The 21603-nt window shown below is 38.0% G+C and overlaps 2 protein-coding genes across 9 annotated transcripts in view; one reads left to right on the top strand and one right to left on the bottom strand.

The window, feature by feature from the left end:
• ARFIP1 (ADP ribosylation factor interacting protein 1) overlaps nt 1-16393 on the bottom strand; it is a 40081-nt gene extending 23688 nt beyond the window's left edge. For 3 of the 8 annotated variants that reach the window (XM_064148661.1, XM_064148664.1, XM_064148666.1), the window contains exons 1-4: nt 16211-16393; nt 11760-11839; nt 7187-7288; nt 1142-1256 (exon numbers count right to left, since the gene is read on the bottom strand). In XM_064148661.1, the coding sequence (XP_064004731.1) occupies nt 1142-1256; nt 7187-7288; nt 11760-11837 (295 nt within the window). In that variant the 5' untranslated portion in view covers nt 11838-11839; nt 16211-16393. Of the gene's footprint in view, nt 1-1141; nt 1257-7186; nt 7289-11759; nt 11868-15773; nt 15987-16210 lie in introns of those variants that run through there. The other 5 variants (XM_064148663.1, XM_064148668.1, XM_064148662.1 and 2 more) reach the window with 4 other exon arrangements.
• Nucleotides 16346-19056, top strand: TIGD4 (tigger transposable element derived 4). Its single transcript, XM_064148659.1, has one exon. The coding sequence runs from the start codon at nt 16968-16970 to the stop codon at nt 18630-18632; it is 1665 nt and encodes a 554-aa protein (XP_064004729.1). The 5' UTR covers nt 16346-16967; the 3' UTR covers nt 18633-19056.
• The last annotated feature ends 2547 nt before the right edge of the window (nt 19057-21603 follow it).

Here is a 21603-nt window from a genome sequence, read left to right as displayed (position 1 = left end):
CAGACATACATTTGGTCAATGATAACAAATCTGAAGAAAACATTTGTAGATAAAAAAATGCAGTGTATGAAGTGTCACAAATGACACGTCCAGAACATTTGGATTTCAGACATACTACTGTAGCTTGAAAAAGTGTCTTAAGACACTAATTCACTTACAGACTAATGGACTTAACAGCTGCAACAGTTAACCTGCTAATAGAATTCAGAACAGCAAGAATGGTGAGCAGTTTGCCATCTGCCCAGTTTTCAGCTAGATATTTTGCTAATTTCAAAGACTTAAGAAAACCACAGCATTTACTTGGCAATATATGTAAAGCACAGCATGCAAATAATTGTTTTCATAAGCACAACAGTCTTACTAAACAGGAAATGAAGCAAAATGTAAATTAGGTCTATGACTACAAAGAGACATTTTCACAGCTGCTCATCTGAGATTACGTCAAATCTTTCAAATTCAGAAATTATCAAAGCTACATAATTAATGAAAACATCACTTTCACACACTAGCTCATGACACTCTTGTTCATAGGCAGATAGGAAATGCTGATATTACAAACTTGTTTATCACTTTATTTTTCACTGTTTAATACTAGCTTAGATTCTCTAAAAATGTACATTAATATTTACATAGTAAATTAACTGTTAACTGAAATCCTTCTACTACAAACTACTGCAACCCTGGGCTGAGAAGATATGAGAACAAACACCTTTTCATTAGGTAGCACCTGGAAAAAAGACCTACAGCATTAAGCAAACTATCAAGAAATAATTCGATAGTATCAAGAAATAAAACAATCCTCCAGTTATGTTTCGAATCAGGACAATACCTGCAACATTAAACTTTAAAGCAATGTAAAACTCTTCAGCCTGGCACCATTTCAAGGTGTTCAAGGATTTCCCCTTTCTCTAAATGAAGATCAGTTTAACACTAAGTAGTTTCCTGTAGTCCCCTGACAGATGCTACAAGCGTGGCATATATTCTCTATTTTAACAAGCCAGCTGCCAGAGAAGATAAACGAGTTGTCACTAATGCACATCCCAATGACACTCACACCAAAGCAGAAGACTGCATTCCTGACCAGATAAAAATATCCCTAAAGAGTTCAAATCAAGAAATAGAAAAAAAACCAATCAGTTACCTTTACCTGGAAATGGTCCTGCCTCAACAACTCCCTCTTTGGTGCTGTCAAAGCCATGAGACGTTATTTTGGTTTCAGAAAGCCCCAGTCCAACTGGTAATGAACATTTCAAGTCCTTCAAAAAAATTGAATAAAAATGGAAAGTTAATGTTTAAAAAGATATAAGTGTCTCAAAAGTATTATAATGCAGTTTCAACAGTTCTCAGACACACAATTGCGCTTTTAGTCTGGAGTATCTTCCTTGGTGTCACTGCATTCTACTGTGATGAACAAATAAAACCTAAATGAATGAAAAACACTTAAAAGTACAGCCTGTGTATTTATTCTGTGGTTTTTTGATATCTGTATCTCAACCAATGCAGACAGCCAAATTTAAGCATGTTTGCAATAGGGATCTAAGCAATCACCTATATTTAAGGTTAAAATGCAGAATGTGGGCTTTGTAAAGACAACTAAACTTAACAACAGTACTACTGCTGTACATGCAACCTAATTCCAATTTGAAGCTAGACACAGGATGAACTAAACTTAAACAACAGTACTACTGCTGTACATGCAACCTAATTCCAATTTGAAGCTAGACACAGGATGAACAAACTACAGAGCTCAATAAACCACAGTACTGTAAAACATCCTTCTCTTAAAATAAAGTTATTTGAATCATGAAAATTTTTAAGATCTACAATTCTGTATATATACACATAAGAGGTTTTTTGTGCATAAATATGTATGTATTCAGACAAGTACTTGAGGATATCTACATCTTTTTTTTCCATTAGCAAAAAGGCAAAGTTTAATGTAAAGAACTGCATTCAAACCTGGTTTTAAACATCTACATTAATCAGCTGAAATACAGCCTCCTGAAGATATCCTTGTGTATGAATGTAAAAGAAACATTTGCCATTTGTTGACTTAAACATGATCAGATTTGTCATCAAAAACTCAATTATCATCAAAACATACCTTCTCATTGTTAACAAAGCAATTGATCCCTTCTATAATTTACAAAAAATGGTAGTTTAGTAACAGAGGAAGAAAAGATGTGCAAAAACACTTCACATTTAAGAGACTGTACAACAGCACCTGCATTTTAGAGTTGTAAAAAGGCTGCGTGACTGACTTATTTGTTCTCCTTTTTTGTAGGTTTGTTACAACAACATGGAAAGCAAGGACAAATTTACCTGCTACAACATAGTGATTATATTTTGACTACACACTGCTCCTCTAGCTAAAGGAAGATTTTGATGACCGTATCTGCTTTCAAACTCTTAGTTGCAAAAGGAAAAGCAAGTCTTTAGAATTCATCAAAATTTGTTGATACGTTTCAAAACCACAAATCTGTTAAGGTATCACATCACACACACACAAAAAGGCATAACTCGTAATTTCTCAATTGTATACAGCTGAAAACCATTGTGTGTTTATGTAGTTATCATCTAGAAGAAGTATTTTCATACTTTAACTTCACTTGTACCCAGAGCCAGAAGTATAAAAGCCTTACAACTCAAAAGATTCACAAGTCACAAGGCTGGACTACCTATCCCATTCTCAGCCACTTAGCGTGCCAAAGGCTCAAACAGGAAGCAAAAGCATAAAAACGGGAAGAGAACGGAAAGGTTTATTCAATTGTTTCATCTCCTGAAACCATTTTTCTAGCACTGGCATGCAGAAATAGATTTTAAATTTGCCTAAATTACCAAAAATATAACTGCCCAAAGTAAAAAAAAAAATCTAACTATGCCAGTAAACGTGGCAAAATGTAAGAGATGAAGATACTTCAGATTTAATGCGAGTGACAAGACCAGGACCTTTTTCTAGAAGGAAAAAGACCAAAAAAGAGTAATTATGTCTGCAATCTGACAATTAAATTACAGAACGAGACACTGAGCACATGTACTCAGATTAATCAAATCCCAGAGCTTTTTTTCATGATTCTAGTACGATAAATTGAAGACTCGCAACAAACCCAATTTATCTTTTGCAGCCTAAAGTTTATTCCTGGTATTGTATACATGCTTGGTTTTGTCCTCTGAAGAGTAAAAAAAGAGCCAGGAGAAGAGAGTTTATAGTGTGTAAGACAAGAAACAATTGTTGCAATTTCATAAACTCAGCCTGCTAAGAACTTTTTATAGATTTTTTTCTAACAATCGTTTAAACATAACAAATAGCTAAGAGCTGACTGAAAACCTTTACAGGCAGATCAAACAGTATTTTGATTTAAATTTATTCCTAGGCAGCTTTCACACCACACAGCATGCTATAGAATTAAGAGTAACGAGCTTCCTCATTCCTTCCCATAGTCCTCATCTTCCAATCCCCTCAGTGACATTAAAATATCACTAGTCTAATCACATCATTATAACCGCACGGGAAGAAAACTTCCACAACTCAAAGATAACTGAAATAAGCAAAGAATATAAACTGGCAAAACTGTTTTGCGTGCTGAATTTTCTTCCATAAAGAAGTAAGAAAAACATGTTTTATCAAGAAATGCTGAAGTCCCCTGTTATTAAGACAAACAAATATCCAAATGTTGGCAAATGGCTCTACACACTAGATTTTTAAACCTTAAGTGAGTTCAAACAGAACACAGAGAGCTGACAAGCACCCAGTCAAGCTTTTTTCCTAATGAAAGGACACTAGACATTTCATCCAATGATGACTGAAGCTACAGTCTTTTTAGTGAAAAAAGGTTTCCATCCATCACAGAGGCAGGACAGAACTTGTCAGAATTCCACAGGCATCTCTGAGTATTACAAACAAGACAGAATTAGAATGTAGCACCATGAACCAAAAATATGTATCAAATAGTGCTATACCACATTCTCACAAGACTGGAACTAATATGCCATAATGTCATTTCAGAAGGAAGCAACCCCTGCTTTCTGATGTTCTTTAAAACTAAATGCATTTTTCTTCAAAGAAGCAACAACCCTACTTGTTGTTTCCTGGTAAACACATTTGCAACGCACTGCCTTGCAAAAAGCCCATTTCCCATGCTCAAGTGCATATAAATACTGCATTTGCTGGAAAATTAATATGCATTTTCACACCTGGGCTGCTTATTGGTGAGGTGAGGTGTTAAACAGAAAGTGAGTCCAGAGGAAAGTTTAGTTTTGCAAGTAAAGAAAAGGTTATACAACTAACCCTCAGTTTATCAAAACTTACTATCAAAGCTGCTCAAGTTTTTACTGCAAAATAGCTGTACAAGACAAGAAAAATCCACCACCAAAACAAGCCAGGATAAATTATGTTTCACTGTTTACATCTGAATTGTACAACATCTAGATGAACAGCTCCATGACTATAAGAAGAAAACAAGAAACTAAAATTACACCTTTCCAAGAAGGTGTAATTGAAATTAGTATATTGCAGTTTGAGTGCTCTAAACTGTACTGTGGTCACGCACTCATGCAGAGCACTGTGACAGCAGCACAACTTAAAGTGACAATGGTTTCTTGCCCTCTTCTGAAGTGACCGCCTAAAAATTAGTACTTATCTTGTCATTATCATAAGTCAATAAAGACCTCTGAAAACCTGGCACAGAAATTTTGTGGTGCAATGCATATTGCTTTAGGTTAGAACAAAAAATTACCTGGCAAGGAGAAAAAGGGAAAGCACAGCATTAAGCACTAGAAATAACAAACACAAAGCAAGATGAATAGAAGCTAAACATTACAGTTTGAAAGAAACAGATTAGTAAACAGACCTAGATGTTAATTCCAAGGAGTTTGTTTTCTTTGCTTTGTTTATAAGAAGTCTTGATTATCACATACTCTGAGTTTAGGTCACACATGCAGGTGTTAACTTGTACAAGACAGTTCAAAAAAACCCAAAACATTTGAAATGCACTTAATTTTCATTGATATCACAATAAGCATTATGAAAAAAAAATACAGCAGCAAAATAATCTATGCTTGCATTGCATAAATTTTCTGCAATTCCATCAAATATTTGACCCATTTTTGTGGAAGTGTCAAAATGTAGTTGACTCAAAGCCAGCAAAATAATTCCCATACTAGAAGACACTTACTTCAGCTCTTTCATGTGTCCACAGACAAAAACTACTTTGGTATTCCCACTTCCTATAAAAAATGGTGACTAAATTTTGACTGCACAAGGGCTCTGACCCAGTCAACAACAGCACGAGTTCCATTTACTGTAACTAATTTCTAAGTATTAGATGCACTACACTGAAGAAGCAATTATTATTTAAAGGTGGCTTAGCAATCAAGTCACAGCAGCATCAAGGTCATCAGGCTTAAAAATAGTAAATCTGTTTCTCTGCTTCCACATGAAGCAAAACTCATTACCACTTCAAGGTTCATTTCTGTTTTCCCCCTTAAACATAGATGCGTCTTTATAAAAATTTAGTTTTAACTTGATTAAATGTCACGCTAATTTTTACATCATATAACTTAGTGTAATGACAAATCCTAAGTCCTCCCTCACTGCAGTGCTACTCATTAAAAAAAAAATCATGGCCCACTCAGCAGAAATAGAAAAAAAAATTGCAGTAATAAGGGCAGTACTTTAGTGAGAGCTCTAACATGGATGTGTTTCCACCTCAGGAAGTTATATACATTTTTACACATCTATGCTCACTATACAGCTATCCTGCAAATAGAGCCAAATGGTCTCAGATGTTTTTCTCATCATGCATTTTATGCCTTAGTATTTTTTAAATACATATTTCTAAATATTTAAATAATATTTTTATTTATAACACCTGTATTTACTTATAACAGAATAAAGACATGTTTCAGATGATAATCTTAGTATATGGTTAAATGATTGTTTTCCTATGCTGGAAATCCTGCTGGATTCAAAATCAGTATCCTCAATGCTTGGATTCAATAATTAGAAACGTGTACAGTTGATTGTGGATTACAGAGAACCCAACATTTTGCACTATTTAACATTCAGAAAGAGTCTGCCGCTACTAGAACAAATTTTGAACAAAAAAGTTATTGTAATGTTCAGTATCTACTTGAATTTAGTCAACCTCAGCAATAACATATCATCTTCGAAGGTGTTTTTCCATTAAAGCAAACATTTCTTAAGATGAAATTAGAGACATACTTATTTTACCAGAATAGGGAATTTGATTTTGTTTTTTTGAATGTTTCCCCCTCTAATCAGCATTTCAGTAGGACAGAATAAAATATTTGAGTTCTGCTCAGCATAAACATGCACTGAAAGTCAGTTTTAAAGCTTATCGATTTTACTGAAACCTAAGTCTCAATAGATTTCAAATAAATGTGGATAATTAACTAGTCCTTGTACTTCCAGCTGAAAAATAAAATAAACCCAACCCCAAATTCAATAAACAATACCACAGCACCCTCTGCTGGACAGACAGATACAAGAAGAATTCATACACCATACAGATGACTACTGAAGTACAACTTTTATCAATGTATAACAATTGAGATGGATTCTGACATATCGTACCTACACAGCATACAGATATATATCAATTTTTCATTTCCAACACAAGAAAAGCTACTCTTCTCCTGTTTACAACTTCAAAACAGGACATGACTAATTATTATGATCTATGTTGCCTCCAAACTTTTTATCCCTTTGAAGTAGCTTGCCTCAATCTGATAATTCTCCATGAAGAAAATCAGGATTTGGCAGCCTGAAATCACAGGACTTGCTAAGTCTCACATTTTAAAAATAGTTGGTTTTGTGCTTTATGAATAAAACTGGTGGATTAAAAAAAATCAGTATTCTCAAGGTTCAGAGACAAGAGTGCAGAAGAATATACACTTGACTACATATTACAGAGCACCTGATTCTTTACCAGTTCTTTCATGTTTGGAAATACTTGGCACTACTAACATGACTTTTACACAAAAAAGATTATTGCAATGTGCAATCACATTATGTTATGTCAACTTGAACCATTTTTTGAACTTCAAAGGAATTCTTCCATTGAAGTTCTAGAAAATGACATTAAATGAATCCTGTTATGCATTGGATTGTAACATTGGCCTTTCTGATAATGCTATCTTGTTAGACAGCAAAGAAAATTCTTACCCTGTTAAAGCTGTGCTCATGAGAATCTTCCAGCTGTCCATTGCTAGTCACAGGGATTTCTGCTGCAGAATTTTTGGGAGATTCTTGAGCCATTGCACCTTCCTATAGAATAAGAAGAAACAGATTAGCATTTGTCTCAAATTTTCAATAATCGACCTACACAAAAATATAGGTTTTGTAACTGGCACTTTATTTCAAACTCCTACTGGTAATACCTGATACACTAGGTGTGGATACATTTATGTAATCATATAACCAAACCACATGTTATCACAGCTCAGACAAAAGTAACTTAAAGCTTCAAGATCTACGAGAAAACTAAAATTTAACCCAGTGATATAGGCAGTGGGAGCATGTCAGACACTAATGAAACATGGGGCCAGACAAATATTTTCCACGCACACTTGACCGTCAGAATAGTTCATACATCACAAACTACAAAAAGGGCAAGCTTGGCTTTAAAAAAGTTTTATATTTATATAAAAAAAATTGTACTATCTAACAATAAGACATACTAGAGTAGATCAATGAGTTTAAGTAAATGCGTTAAAAAAAAAAAAGTCTCCAAACTTTAAAACTGCTTCTTATTTTATCATAATATAGTGCCACCTTCTGACTAAACTGCTGGTATGCAACTTTCGATCAAAATGTGAAGTGCAGAAAGGACGACTTAGAAGCATCAATTCAATTCAAGAATACAAGTCAGTTTCAAAAAGCTGCTGTGAAACCACTGCTTTCAAGAATGATCTAAAGTATAATCTAGGAGAGGCATTCCTGCAAGAAATGTGCACCACTCACAAGCACATGAAGAGGGAATGGCTCTCTACAACCACCCAAAACAAAGCGACGTCAAAAATGTCAGCCTGCTTACAAGTCTGCTGAGGGCTTCATTAGTCAATAAAAAGTTTGAAAGGTAGAAAAATCAACATACAACAAAAGCAGTGTATGTTCAGTTACTTATAAAAAAAGTCATCTTAAGTTTTCAAATCAGCCTAGGCACCTCTGCAAGACATGGTATGCCATCAACAAGTATTTGAGAGTAGGTGCTTTCTTTCCCTAAAGCTCCTAAATCAAACCAAACCAGCTCTTTCCAAAGGGCCAGGAAGATGCCCAGTCAAAGCACCAGCAGCTGTTTAATCACACACATAGCTTTTACAGGATATCCATGTAACAGAGAGATTTTACTGGTATGTAGGATGGCCTGCATCATTCTTAATTGGCAACATCTTCTATCACACCCCATTGCTAATATCTCCCCCACTTCAATACCGCTCCATTTATCACAAAATTGTAAGGGCTGGAAGGGAACTCCAAAGATCATCTAGTCCAAACCCCCTGCCAGAGCAGGTCACCCGGCAGTAGTTACAGTAGCAACCCTGATTTCCTTAGTAAGCTTTGAAGCTTTTCAAGCTTTTTCCCAACTATGTCACCATCTGTGGACTCCAATAACCACACACTTCAAACTCTTAATAGCTGTCAAAGCCATACTGCCACAACTTCTTCCAAAGACTATAAATTACTGAGACTTTACCTCTATCAAAGTCCATTGCGCACTGAGTAAATTCTGCATTTAACCCATACAGAGAAAAGGAAAAGGACAATCCACACTTTAGAACTGTATTTATGAACTACAATCGAAGGGCTGCATGCTCAGAAAATAACATCCAAAGAGATATGTTTTTCCACTTTTGAGGACCAAAACCTTCCCTACAACTCAGCAAAACTCAGTTGAAAGCTACTCTTTCAGAAATGATGCTTTATGAAACACACCATTAAAATGAGAAGCTACCATTTTGAACAAACTCTAAATACAAATAACAGATTTTCAATAAAGCAAAAAGTGTGCTATAAAATTGATAAAAATGTTACTTTATAACACACTAACTTACTCCATCAATCCCTGCCATTTAGGATCCTTTCACTGCTGGAAAGTCACATGCTATATATTCACATTGGCCCAGCTTATCCAATTCTCTGTAGAGTACTGACTTCACCCACAGCCCACACACTGAGCAGCTTTTCTGGGGGGTGTCATTCTTCATACAACAGAACAAACTCCAAACTCACGACTTCAAGCAAATGAAAATACTGAAACACACCAATACACTTGATTTATGAATACTTTTAAAACAACAGAATGTAGAAATGGAGAATATCTTGAGTTGGAAGTTACCCACAAGGATCATGGAGTCCAATTTGCTGTTACTCACAGATCTGCCATACAGCACCAGAAGATCAAATGTTCTAGGTACCTCCCATATTGGATTTTAATTTAGAAAATCTCTCCAATAACTCAAGTTTCTTAGGCTTGCACCAAATTTCACATCTGCTTAAACTACAATATTGCTAGAAAGTGAACTTCTACTTCACACAGTTAAGCAAGGTGTTTTTCAAAATGTTTGTCCTGTCACAACTACCTGCATAACACTGCAATATTAGCATAGGCTACAATAGCTATTTCTGTTCTTTCTTCAAACTGTCATAAAACAGGGAAATCCTGTACAATCAGGGGATATGATTCACTTGACAAAGATCACAAACAAAACTGCATTTCCAAATTTAAAGGCAAACCAAATACTTGGCTCAGGTGCTTTTTATTAAGAACCCCCAATATTTTTGCTAATATTGTACAGAAATATAAGCTTATATCTCTAGTAAATACACATTTGAAAACAAAAATTCATCAGCTTGTCTGGACAGCTTTTGAAATCTAAGGCAACCTAAAAGCAACTCAATTTTTTAAAGCATGCCTTGAGTCAAACCTATGTATCAGGTTCAGAGAAAGCGAAAACCAACTTGCTAACTTCAGTTTCATGTTATGTCTGAAACAAAACACCGTTTTGTGTTGCTGAAAGCAGGATGTTTCTACCACTCGGCTTTTCTGGTTCCTATTGTGAGCCACAGTGTCCCACCTCCCAGATGTTCACCTGACTGCACAGCAAACACTCAACTCACTGGCCTGGCAACAGACCTTTTTGCCAAGTTAATTTTCAACAGTTTCGGTGAACTGAATCAGTCTGCAATGAGGTCAGACAAGAAAGCACCAAACACATGAACTGAGCAACTGAAAAAGGGAAGTGGGATAAACTGCTAAATTGGCTCAGCCATAACAAGAAATCACCAGCTGTGTTTTAGTAAACATTCTGTAAACTAGCACTGCTGCCAAGAACAAGTTCTTCCCTTTTTTGATGTCCTTTACTCCAACTCTTCCCCTCATCAGCTTATCCTATTCCCCAAAGTTTACCCTGTGCCAGAACAATTTATTTGTACAGCACACAAGATTGTGGAAACATTGCAAGTTGAAAGAAGGTGACCTATGCTAAAGAACGGGACAGACAATTTTTCCATACAAATCAGTTCTCTAAAACAATTCATCACAACAATTGTGCCTATGAAACAGAGGGCTAATAATGCAGCAAGAACCTACTGAGAATGAAGGACTGCTCTTACCCTCAACAACAATTTACTTGAGCAGTGCAGGATGTCAAAATACTTACTCTAACTGCAGGCTACTGGCAAAACTAGATGACATTTCTCCTCACCTCTGGTTGCACATTCCTGCAGCCTCACACAATCATGCAGCTGAATATCTAAGAGAAAACCAACTCACCAAACCATACAGTATTTCTGCTACAACAGTGAGTATGATTGTCAAATCGTGTTCCTTTGGCAAGCACAGCCCACAGCTACTAACTATATGAAAAAAAGAGAATCCTCAAAAGACAAAAAAATCATATGCAGGAATACTCTAAAGCAAATTCAACGAGGTTCCTAAATTTGTCTTGATGTTATTAGGCATGAATGCATGACATAATCACCATAGAAAATCACGATGTTTCAGCTAGACATTTTGTTTAGGAAAAAAAAAAGAAACCTTTAGTAAGTTAATCACTATTTTGTTCACACATCTGTTTAGCATCTCTCCAAATCTGACATTTCTAAACATCTATATAACTACTATTTTATTATAAAAAGTTTTAAAACAATTCACTGTCACTGAAACTCTAATAATAATGTCAGCATCACCTTTTTTTCATTCTTACTCTAGGACAGTCATTAAAATGTATACTCTTTACATTTCTGAAACAGCCTCTCAAACATGTTTGATTGGCTGAATATTTTGAGAATTTTAGAAATGTATTCACAATTTTTAAAAGTTCCAGACATCTCCACAAAGAATGTAAAAGCTCTGCCTTGCTTCCAAGGAATAAAAGAAAAAAGAATTCACCGCTCAGAATGTTCTGTCATAGGGAAGTTACACAAATGTAAATACCAACCCTTTCTTCCTGCAACACTCACTTTTTACCCCCCAGATTCTACCATACCTAAATCTATTCAACTTACAAATCTCATAGCACACTGATACACTACTAGTTGCAATACTGTTTTGCTATGAATTAGTTGTTTTTTTCTTAGTAGTGTCTCAAAACCAACTCCATGCATTCAGGATAGTATGTATGAACTTGTATCCCCATACTAAATTCAGTGCATTAAGTATATTAGAATTTCTGGAAGTCTGAAACTGCTGCTGGGATTGGTTGACTTTTCACTAATATAACTATCACCTAATCACCTCAGAGTCAGACTGGACCTCTTCTGCAGCTGGATGAGATTCATCAAGTACTGTGGATTCACTGTTGTTTTCTGACATACCTGAAAATAAAATAGGTTTGGCATGCATTAATTGAGGTGAAAGGAGTTGAGTGTTGCACTTAAACTGAATTAGGCTTTCAGAAAACATTCATTTTACAAGTTCTGCTGAAGTAAAAAACCCTACCTCTCCCTTTTGATGACAATCAGGTCTTTCACTCTCCAATATCTAACCAAGAGTAGGAATACAGTCTAGTAGAAGAAAAAGCAACATTTCCTTCACAGAAAGCTAACATTGCTACACAAAACTCATGTTTCTGTTGCCTGCAGCAATGCACTGACCCTATCTACTATTGCAAAGACCAGAAATTTGTTAGAAGAGGAACTTATACAAATGCTGCAAGTTTATATTAAGTCACTGAAACCTACGAAGCAGTTCAGTCTGTTGTACCGAACTAGAATCTCTTTCACTTTATTACAAAAAAAAAAAAAAATCAATCAAGAAGAAAATCCCACCTACAAATGCAAAGCCAGTAACACTGAGCACATGCGCAAGAAATCAGACTCTGTGAGTATAGTGATCCTGCAAGATAAATGACATACTTAATAGAGCTTACATGAGAAAAATACCTAAATTTGATTTCAAATAACTGGTAACTACAGGTGACACTGCAATTCGCTTATCTATGAGAGGAGGAGACAACCAATCATTAAAAATTAAAGAGAGTCTCACAGTACTGAGTATAATCACACGACTTCCTCTCATTACGTTTTTCACCATTTTTTACCTGTCCAGCCACATACCAGATTAAAATACAGATCACTATTTTTTATTGTATTTCAATTTCATAAGCTATAAATCATTTAAATTAAAGCAAATAATTAGATATAACAAAGACAAAGGCTGAGACACAGAATCACTGAGATCACCTAGGTCATATTACGCTGGATAACCTTTTACTTTAGATGTTTGGTTTTCCAAAGTAAGAGTTTTGCTTTAGAAAAACAATTCATTCAGGGCTATCATTAAATTAAGCTGGATTTTTCACCAACCAATGCATACTTCTTTTGAAGTGTCTAGGAAAGTACAACTTCTTTATATGTCTTTTTCAGTTTTCTAGAGTTCTTTTGAACATGAAAGACCATAGAGTAGAGGTGTTCTCCCACACAGCCCGGTCCAAACTCTGCTCATGACTGAAAACAACCCCCATGCTTAATAAATAATTCCTCAGTAGAATCATAGAATCAACCAGATTGGAGGAGACCTCCAAGATCATTCAACCTATTACTCAGCCCTACACAATCAACTAGACCATGTCACTGAGTGCTTCATCTAGTCTTTTCTTGAACACCTCCAGGGATGGGGACTCCAACACATTTTTATTATAGACCAGAAGAGTAAGTGCAATTTACATGATCTGCTGGTTAAACAAGAAGAAAGCTAAATTCAACTTGTAGCGAAGTCTTGATTAAGGAAATCTGAATCTCAGTTCTACCACATTAATGATCCTGGAGTTATGTTTGTACCTCATATAGACAAACTTACGTACCATGGCAATTAAGCACTACTAAGTGCTAGAAGCAGCAAAACTATTTTCTTGATAGCCTTAGGAACACTTAATAACCTTATCTAGAGGCATGAACAATCTCACAAACCTGAAAGAATGCACTGCATAAAGCCAAATAATTAAAGACCAAATTAATTCACCATTTGTTTCACAACCATCTTCCCATCAAATTTTTGCATAGTGTCCTTTTCCTGCAAGCAGTATCAACACTTTGAACACAGGTATATAGGATTAAAACATGAGAAGAGGAATACTGTAGATGAAAGCCAGCTTTTGTAAAACGTTTAACTGCACACCCTAGCTTAACTACATTAATTCCCTGATGACTGCTTCTAGAGCAAAAAGATGAGGATGTAAACTTCAGGTGCTGGATGCAAGGTGACAACTGTATGTTTACACAGATGCAGAAGTTAAGACAGTCATGTGAAACTGAGCCAAAGGTGGCATATATATACACATATTTCTTATATTTTAAGGTTCCATTACACAAAGACCTTTGAATCTCAGTAGTACCTGGTTTTCTCTTGCAAGTGTCAAAGAAAGGGACATTCCTTATCAGAAGTTGTTAATGTTCACTACAATATGAATTCTACATCATCAATTCATTTTTGCTAAAGCAACAACGACTTTAGAACATGCTAGGTGACTGTTCAGTGAACCAGGATATACAATACCACCAGCTGCAATAACAACTAAAAGATATTCCATGTGGGGAAAAACCCCATGCCTGCTCTATATTCTGACATGCATTTAAGCCTGAAACCCTGCCTTCATGCACTTCTGCCCCTCTGGACTTCTAATTTTACAAATACACACAAATTGTGCACAAGAGTAGAACAGAGGATATGAAATACTGAGAATCTTCCCCACCATGGTAAACCCATCCTAAATACATATCAAATTTTAACCCTAGTCATTTTAGCTTCTGCATGCCATAAATAAAACCTCACATTTTTTAAGCCATGGGGATTTATATATAGTTTTCCAATGGCAAAGTAAAAAGCAAAGCAAAAGCTTATAAAAAACATACTATGCTTCCTGTAGACTGAAGACTTCAGAGACATTTAACTAAAAAGTTACAAAAGCACTCACAGATTTTCATTAAAAATCACAAATTCCTATGAGCTTATTCATACAAATATGAATTAAATTTAAAAAAATCACTTGGAATAAGGTTGATCCTTAACAGTTATATTCTTCAGTAAATGACCTGTGGTCTTAGAAACAAGAACCATGAGATTCTCAACAAATGCATCTGCTTTTCCAGAATGGATCCACTGGCTCCTTATTTTTTTTTGTCTTATACTCACTACCAGTAAGTCAAAAGCGAGACTTCTTCTATCCAAATAAGATTTATTATACTCCTTTATTATTGTCTTATTACTCCACTTCAATGAAGGGTTTTATAACACTGCATAAAATGTAAGTGCTCATGGAAAGTAATTATTTCACTTTATTATCTTAATTTCCATTTCTAACAAAGAACATTACAACTAATTCTTGCCAAGATCGAGATTAATTGGTTTTTAAGAAGATTTAAAAGAATTGTATCAAAAACTTTCTGGTGAAATCACACCATGGTTCCCCCTTTACACTCCTGAATTCTCAGTCTGCTCCACTTGCAAGACCAAATGATGCTTGAAAGTTAAAAGATATGCTGGAAATAAGATTAGTCAACCTGCCTTTAAGCACTTTAATGCTCTGAGTTTCCAGATTAGCTAAAGCATGGGCTCCCCTTATGGTTTCAGCTTCCACCAAAACAGAAAAAAACAGTTAAGCAAAATAATGCCTCCGTTTAATTTTTCTTTCAATCTAATGTTCTCCTGTATTATTCCTTACATTTTTAATGGTGTGTACATATATAACTGGAATTGCTGATCTTAAAGGTCTTTTCCAACCAAAACAATTCTATGATTGTATAAGTAAACTTATATGTGATTCAGACAGATGTTCAGTTTTGCAGTTACAGAGATCAAATGACATTCTACCTAAGCCTCACAAAAGAATCATTCCATTATATTTTCTAGAGAATCAATAGTTTAATAACAAAGCCACTGACTGCAAGTTAGTGCCACTAACAGGCTCCTTGTTACCAACTCCACCAAGCATAAAAACGCATATAAACTACTCGGGTTGCAAGATAAAAGGATGCAACTGGGCTTCAGTTAAAAATGACTGAACAATACTGTAATGTAAGCAACACATGAACTGCTTCTAGTTTGTAAATGCCACATGCAACATCTGCTTGTAACACGACATCACAGTGCTTCCATGTTTTAGGAACAGGAAGCCAGCTGCAAAAGACAAATTGGAACACTTAAAAGAGTAATTGTCAGGTGCGGAGTTAGTCCCAGGGGCATAAAATTCATGTAGCATCTAAAGTTTTCCTCCTCCACCAACAAACTGATTCCCTCTCTCTCGAAACTCACCTTATTTCACGCTCAGGCCCTGCTCGCTCTCTCTGTGCGCCCACAACTCCCCAGGGGCAAGAACGCTACCACGAACCCCCACAGACAAGCCAGGAAATGGGCAGGCCCCAACTCGCACCGCACTCCCGACCGTTCAGGCGAGACCACTCGCCCACTATGCCCGGAGCGGCGGGGGCAGCCCCCTGATGGACCCCCCCAAGGAGCTGAGGCCTGTCCCAAGGCTGTGGCCAGGCCCAGCCACCTACTTCCCGCACCCACGGGCTACCAGGGAAGCGGAGGCCGCTCCCACAGTCCGACACGTAGGATGGGGCGGGAGCTATACTGCGGCCCTCCCTTCCCCGCTGCAGCGACCTCCGCACCAAGCTGGACTGGGCTGGGCCCGATCGGACCCGACCCTAGGGCCCAAGGGCCTGCCTCAGCCTCACCCCGGCCCTCACCTGCCGGCGGCGCTACAGTGGCCCCGGGAGCGTCGTGCCGAGGGGAAGGGAGGACGGGACGGAGAGAGGAAGGGGGTGAGGGAGGAAGCCGAACAGGACGGTGCCACTGCCCCCTCTCCAGCTTTATTTTCTTCCTTCTCCGGTACCAGCAGGAGCCGGAAGCGCTTGGCCGGAAAAGCAGCTGACGACGGCTCCGGCAGGGAGGTGCGGCGAGCAGCGGCCTCTCTAGGCTGCGGCGGGCGTGTCTATGGTCTCTGCCCTGCCGAGCTGTAGCCATAGCAACCAGCGCTGAGGCGGCCGCTCCTCACCCTCCGGCAGCGCCGCCTGCCCTGCTCTGCTCTGCCTTGCCACGTCCTGTCCTCTCTTGACGGCGCTTGTGTTTTACTACCGCCCAGCAGATGCCCTCGGGGAAACTGAGAGGGCACTCAGAGGCGGGGAAGTAGTGGCGAGGGGCTTCTCATTCTCCTCCGCTGACGGAGGCTCCTCTGAGGGGAGCCTAGGGGGTGCAGCTGTCACTGCAGTGGCTACGTTTGCCACTGTGGTCCAGCCCTCAGCGTGTATGTGGGCAGGCGCTCGGCGCCAGGACTAAGGCGCCAGGACTGAGGTGCTCCGCTAGGCTTGCGCCTCCAGGCTGAGGAGCCTGTCCTCGCACAGAGGTGCCTGCTCCCAGACTGAGGCGCCCGCAGACCGAAGCGTTGTGACGCTGGAGAGTGTGCCAGCTGGAAGCAGGAGGCTGTTCCAGGCTCTGCCAAGTGTCATGCCCGTGAGATCAGAGCGCGGGCTCGAAAACGGCCCCTGTCGAAGGCGCCCAGAGCCGAAAGCGGCAGAGCAGGAGCGCGCCCGCCTGGGGGTGGACGTGTGCGCCTGGCAGTGGGCGCTGTGTGGCATGGCAGAGGCTTCGGGGAGCGCTCTCTGCGAACCCATAGTGAGGAGGAAAAAAAGCATATCTATACAGGAAAAGATTGACATCATAAGTGCTGTGGAGAGTGGCAAGAAAAAGGCAGACATCGCAGCCAAGTATGGCATAAAGAGGAATTCTTTGTCTTCAATTATGAAGAATAAAGAAAAAGTTTTGGAAGCCTTTGAATCCTTACGGTTTGATCCTAAGAGAAAAAGACTAAGGACTGCTTTTTATACCGACCTGGAGGAGGCATTAGTGAAGTGGTACAGAATTGCTCAGTGCTTGAATGTGCCAGTAAACGGTCCTATGTTGCGCCTCAAGGCTAACGATTTTGCCCAGAAGCTTGGACACAGTGATTTTAAATGCAGTAATGGCTGGCTTGATCGTTTCAAGTCAAGGTATGGCTTAGTTTTCAGAGCTCAGCCTGTAGAAGCAGCTCCTACCGCTACAGTGGACGCTCCAACTCTTTGGTACCAAAATGTTCTTCCATATTATATAAATGATTATCAGCCCAAAAATGTGTTTTATATACAGGAGACTGGGTTGTTGTATGAGATGTTACCACGTAATAAGTTTGCATTTAAAGGGGAAACCTGTTCTGTAGGTAATGTAAGCAAAGAGAGAATAACTGTAGTGACAGGAACCAATGTGGATGGCTCTGAGAAGCTTCCTCTGCTTGTTATAGGAAAAAACAAGAATTCACACTTCTTTAAAGATGTGAAGTCACTACCTGTGGACTATGAAGCAAATGATACAGCATTGATGTCTTCAGAAGTATTTGAACAGTGGATGCATAAACTCAATGACAGATTTCAAGCACAGCATCGACGTGTAGTTATTCTTCTTGATGCTTTCTCTGTGCAGACAGGAGTAAAGAGCCTGAAGTCTGTTGAACTGGTGTTCCCTCCTTCAGAGTCTTCATGTGTAGCTACAAAACAAAGGGTCATCAGGAGTCTGAAAGTTAAATACAGGCACTGTCTTATCAAGAGATTCATTGACTGTGTAGAAGGTAATAAAGAGTTTACGCTGACCCTTCTTGATGCAATTGAGATGCTGAACCTGTGCTGGAAGACAGTAACACCAGAGCCTATTGTAACAAGTTTTAATGAAGCAGGATTCAAATTAGAAACCAAAGCAAATGGTAACGACAGAGAGACTGAAAGTGATTTTGATCTGATTGCGCGTGCACAGGCAGCTGGAGTGGAGTTTCCAGAAGGTTTGTCTTTTGAAGAATATGCAGCTTTAGATGATGACTTGATAACTTACAAAATGCCAGCAAATAATGAAACGGTGTGCATCAAAGAAAGCACATCTGATAAAGCTGTGATATTTGTGGATGATGAAGATGAGGATGAAGGTGATCAATTTCAAGTTCCTGAACAGCCTTCACCATCAAAAAATGAGGCTTTGAGTGCTTTAGATACTCTTAGAAAGTTTCTCAGAAGTCAAGATGCAAATGATTGTCTTCATGATTCCCTGTCTGACCTGGAGAATTTTATTCGACTTGTAGCACATGAGTAGATATTTTAGCCAAGTGTGAAAGCATGTAGCTGGGAAAAAAAGGATTTATGTAAGTAAACAAAAATAGGCAGTTTAATAATAAGTGTTGCTGCAATGTTCTCTAGTGTGTCTTTCTCAAGTGCCTAGATATAAAGAAATTTGAAATTAAGGGGAAAAAAAGGCTGTGAACTGAAGATTCCCACAAAATCAGAAGGAAAGAAGACAGGCTTTGGGGTGGGCACAGGAAGTTAGTTGAATCCTTAAAATGATAACTGTAGTTAAGTACATGGAAGGCAAAAGCAGTTCCTTGAGTAGTTGAGTGCACTCATGAAGTGGTTCCCACTTGGAATTCTTTCTTCAAGAAGACTACTTCCCATTGATAATTTTACTGATGTCTTTGGTATTGTTGAGGGTGAACCAATAAATATTTATCAGCTTGGTGCCTTCTTTTTTTATTTTTTTGTCCTTGCTCAAGAATTCTGGATGTAGTTTATTCTTGCAGCAACTGCTGAACAGCAGAAAGTTAACAGCTTTGGGTGTGTTTTGTTTTTTTAAGACTGTTCATATGTAGATACACACGAATGGCGTTATCTGAGAGTCAAAAGACAAAGCTTGTTCTCTGAGGAGGTCAAAAAGGAGGGTCATTCTCTCCCTTTCAGCCTCCTTGGTATTTGGATTTGATGTAGATCCTTTTGTGTGACTCCATGTGTTTCTACAGTAAATATAGAAAAAAAAATCTTATGTAGTAACTGCACTCAAAAGCTTACTGAACTTTTATTCATTGCAACTGGAAGGCTTTGCTGTAGGATTAAGTTCACCAGTGTGATTTATTATTTTAAGTACTATTAGCAGGGGTGCAAGTTACATGAATGCCATGTGAGGCTGAGTAAATCATAGTACATTTACACATCTTCAACTATGCATTTCAAGCAATGAAACTTTCAATATCTGTGAGATATACTGCTCATGACTTTTTTTTTTCAAAGTGTTCTAAATATTTTCTGTATCTGTCCATTTTTATTTTTTTCAAAAGTTAGAGGTATTTTTTTTCTACTTAAAAAAAAAAAAAAAGGAAATATTTGGTGGAAGCCCTTCAGAAAACCTGTTTAAAAAACAATCTATTATGGTACCACACAGTCTCAAGTTGTGCTGGGGGAGGAGGAGGTATAGGCTGGATGTTAGGAGGAAGTTCTTCCCAGAGAGAGCGATTGGCATTGGAATGGGCTGCCCAGGGAGGTGGTGGAGTCGCTGTCCCTGGAGGTGTTCAAGAAAAGCCTGGATGAGGCTCTTAGTGCAATGGTCTAGTTGACTGGCTAGGTGATAAGTTGGACTGGATGATCCTGGAGGTATCGTCCAACCTGGTTGATTCTATGATTCTATAATTTAGCCATGAGAAACAATCTCCTGCTCATTTGTGTCTTGAGTTTTCAGTTAATATTTTGGCCAAAGCTTTGTTTACTTTTCTGGTGGAGGACAGTCTATACATTTGTGAAAGCATTTCAGAAAACAGATCAGATTTTTGGAGGAGTGAAAATACTGGGGGAAGAAGGAACAAATTGCTCATGGCTGATCTGTGTGAATGTTTTACTAGAACTCTGCAAAGTTGTGATTTGTTGTTATGGAGTATCTGCTGTGAGTTCCACCCAAAGGATATTATGATTAAATGAAACACTTCTGTTTAAATTCCAGTAAATAAAGACCCACACAGATTTATAGCTTCTCTGCAGGAGGTGCCCCTCTGCATTATCTCTTTTTAACTGTTATTTTAAAATACAGATGCAAAATCTTTTAAGTTCAGAAGCTGTGCCAAATAAATCAACACACTTTGTTTGCTTAAATACTTTAGAACAAGCTTATACAGAGTTTTTTTGGTTGGTTTTTATTGTTGCTAAACTTGTTTGAGGTTCATATAAATCCCACAGAGCCCTGTGGGTCATTTTCTTTCAGTGATCTTTTGACTTAGAATCAATGGTTTTCTTTGCAAGAGCTTCTACCAAAGGCAAGTTTAGAATAATGTTTCTATCATCCACATAGTAAATGTGGATATTCTTCAAGATTTGACTCCATGTGGAGACCTCCAGCTAAGGAGATTCCCTGCTGCTTTCTAAAGAATTCTGAGTGTGAAACTATTGAAGCTGAGTGAGAAAGACTTGCGCAAATGGCAAGTCTTGGTTAAGCAAGAGTTCAATCTAGATGTGTAATTTTTGCAAGATAAGGCTTACAAAATCAGAAGATAGGAAATAATGTAATTAGCTGTTAACAAAGGAAGTGAATTACTGGGTTCTGTATACTGTCATACCCCCTCGTGAAACCAGTAGGATGGGTTTATGAATTTGGCCTGTACTTGGAAGGAGAATTGTCGAACTTGCTGTAAAAAAATGTACAATGCATCAAAACCCTGTATCTTTAGAGAATATGTGACTTCTTCCCAGTCTTCTAGTTCATTCTGAAAAGCCAAGCTAAAATAAAGTCACTGAAACAGTTTCGGTTTAGGCCAGACACTTTATATTCTAACTCTAGGGCTTTCAGAATTCTTTAGGTGCCCAAATATTTCTTTTCACTTGGTTGCATTTGCAGTCAGAGAACATAAAATGCATTTTGAAGCTTGTTGCTGTTTCATGTGTTTGTTCATGAGGAGATGCAGACTCCCGAGATCCAGAATGCTAGCAGTGAAAAAGGAAGTGGTGCGCTATGTAAATGTTAGCCATGTTAGCCTGTGTACACAGTTTGAGATAGAGATTTGTTTATATTTTCTAGGTAAACCATCAGGTGTCTGAGGTGGTATTTTTTGGAGGAAGAGGAAGAATATTGCTTTAGATTGCACCATATTTGAAAAGAAGAACCTTTTCTACAAAAGGCAGACTATTACAGCTGTCATTTGCTTTAATACTTCAAATATTAGTTTGGACAACTACATGCTTCTTTTTCTGTACACTTTTCCACTCTATGCTATGGTTAGATAATAATTATGTGCTTTGATGTCAAGTCAGTC

Source organism: Pogoniulus pusillus, chromosome 9 (genome assembly GCF_015220805.1).
Source record: "Pogoniulus pusillus isolate bPogPus1 chromosome 9, bPogPus1.pri, whole genome shotgun sequence".
Classification (NCBI taxonomy): Eukaryota; Metazoa; Chordata; class Aves; order Piciformes; family Lybiidae; genus Pogoniulus; species Pogoniulus pusillus.
This window is presented reverse-complemented; position numbering and strand designations above follow the sequence as displayed.

Coding starts and splice junctions, on each gene's coding strand:
- TIGD4 (XM_064148659.1), top strand. CDS start 16,968: ATGCCCGTGAGATCAGAGCGCGGGCTCGAAAACGGCCCCTGTCGAAGG.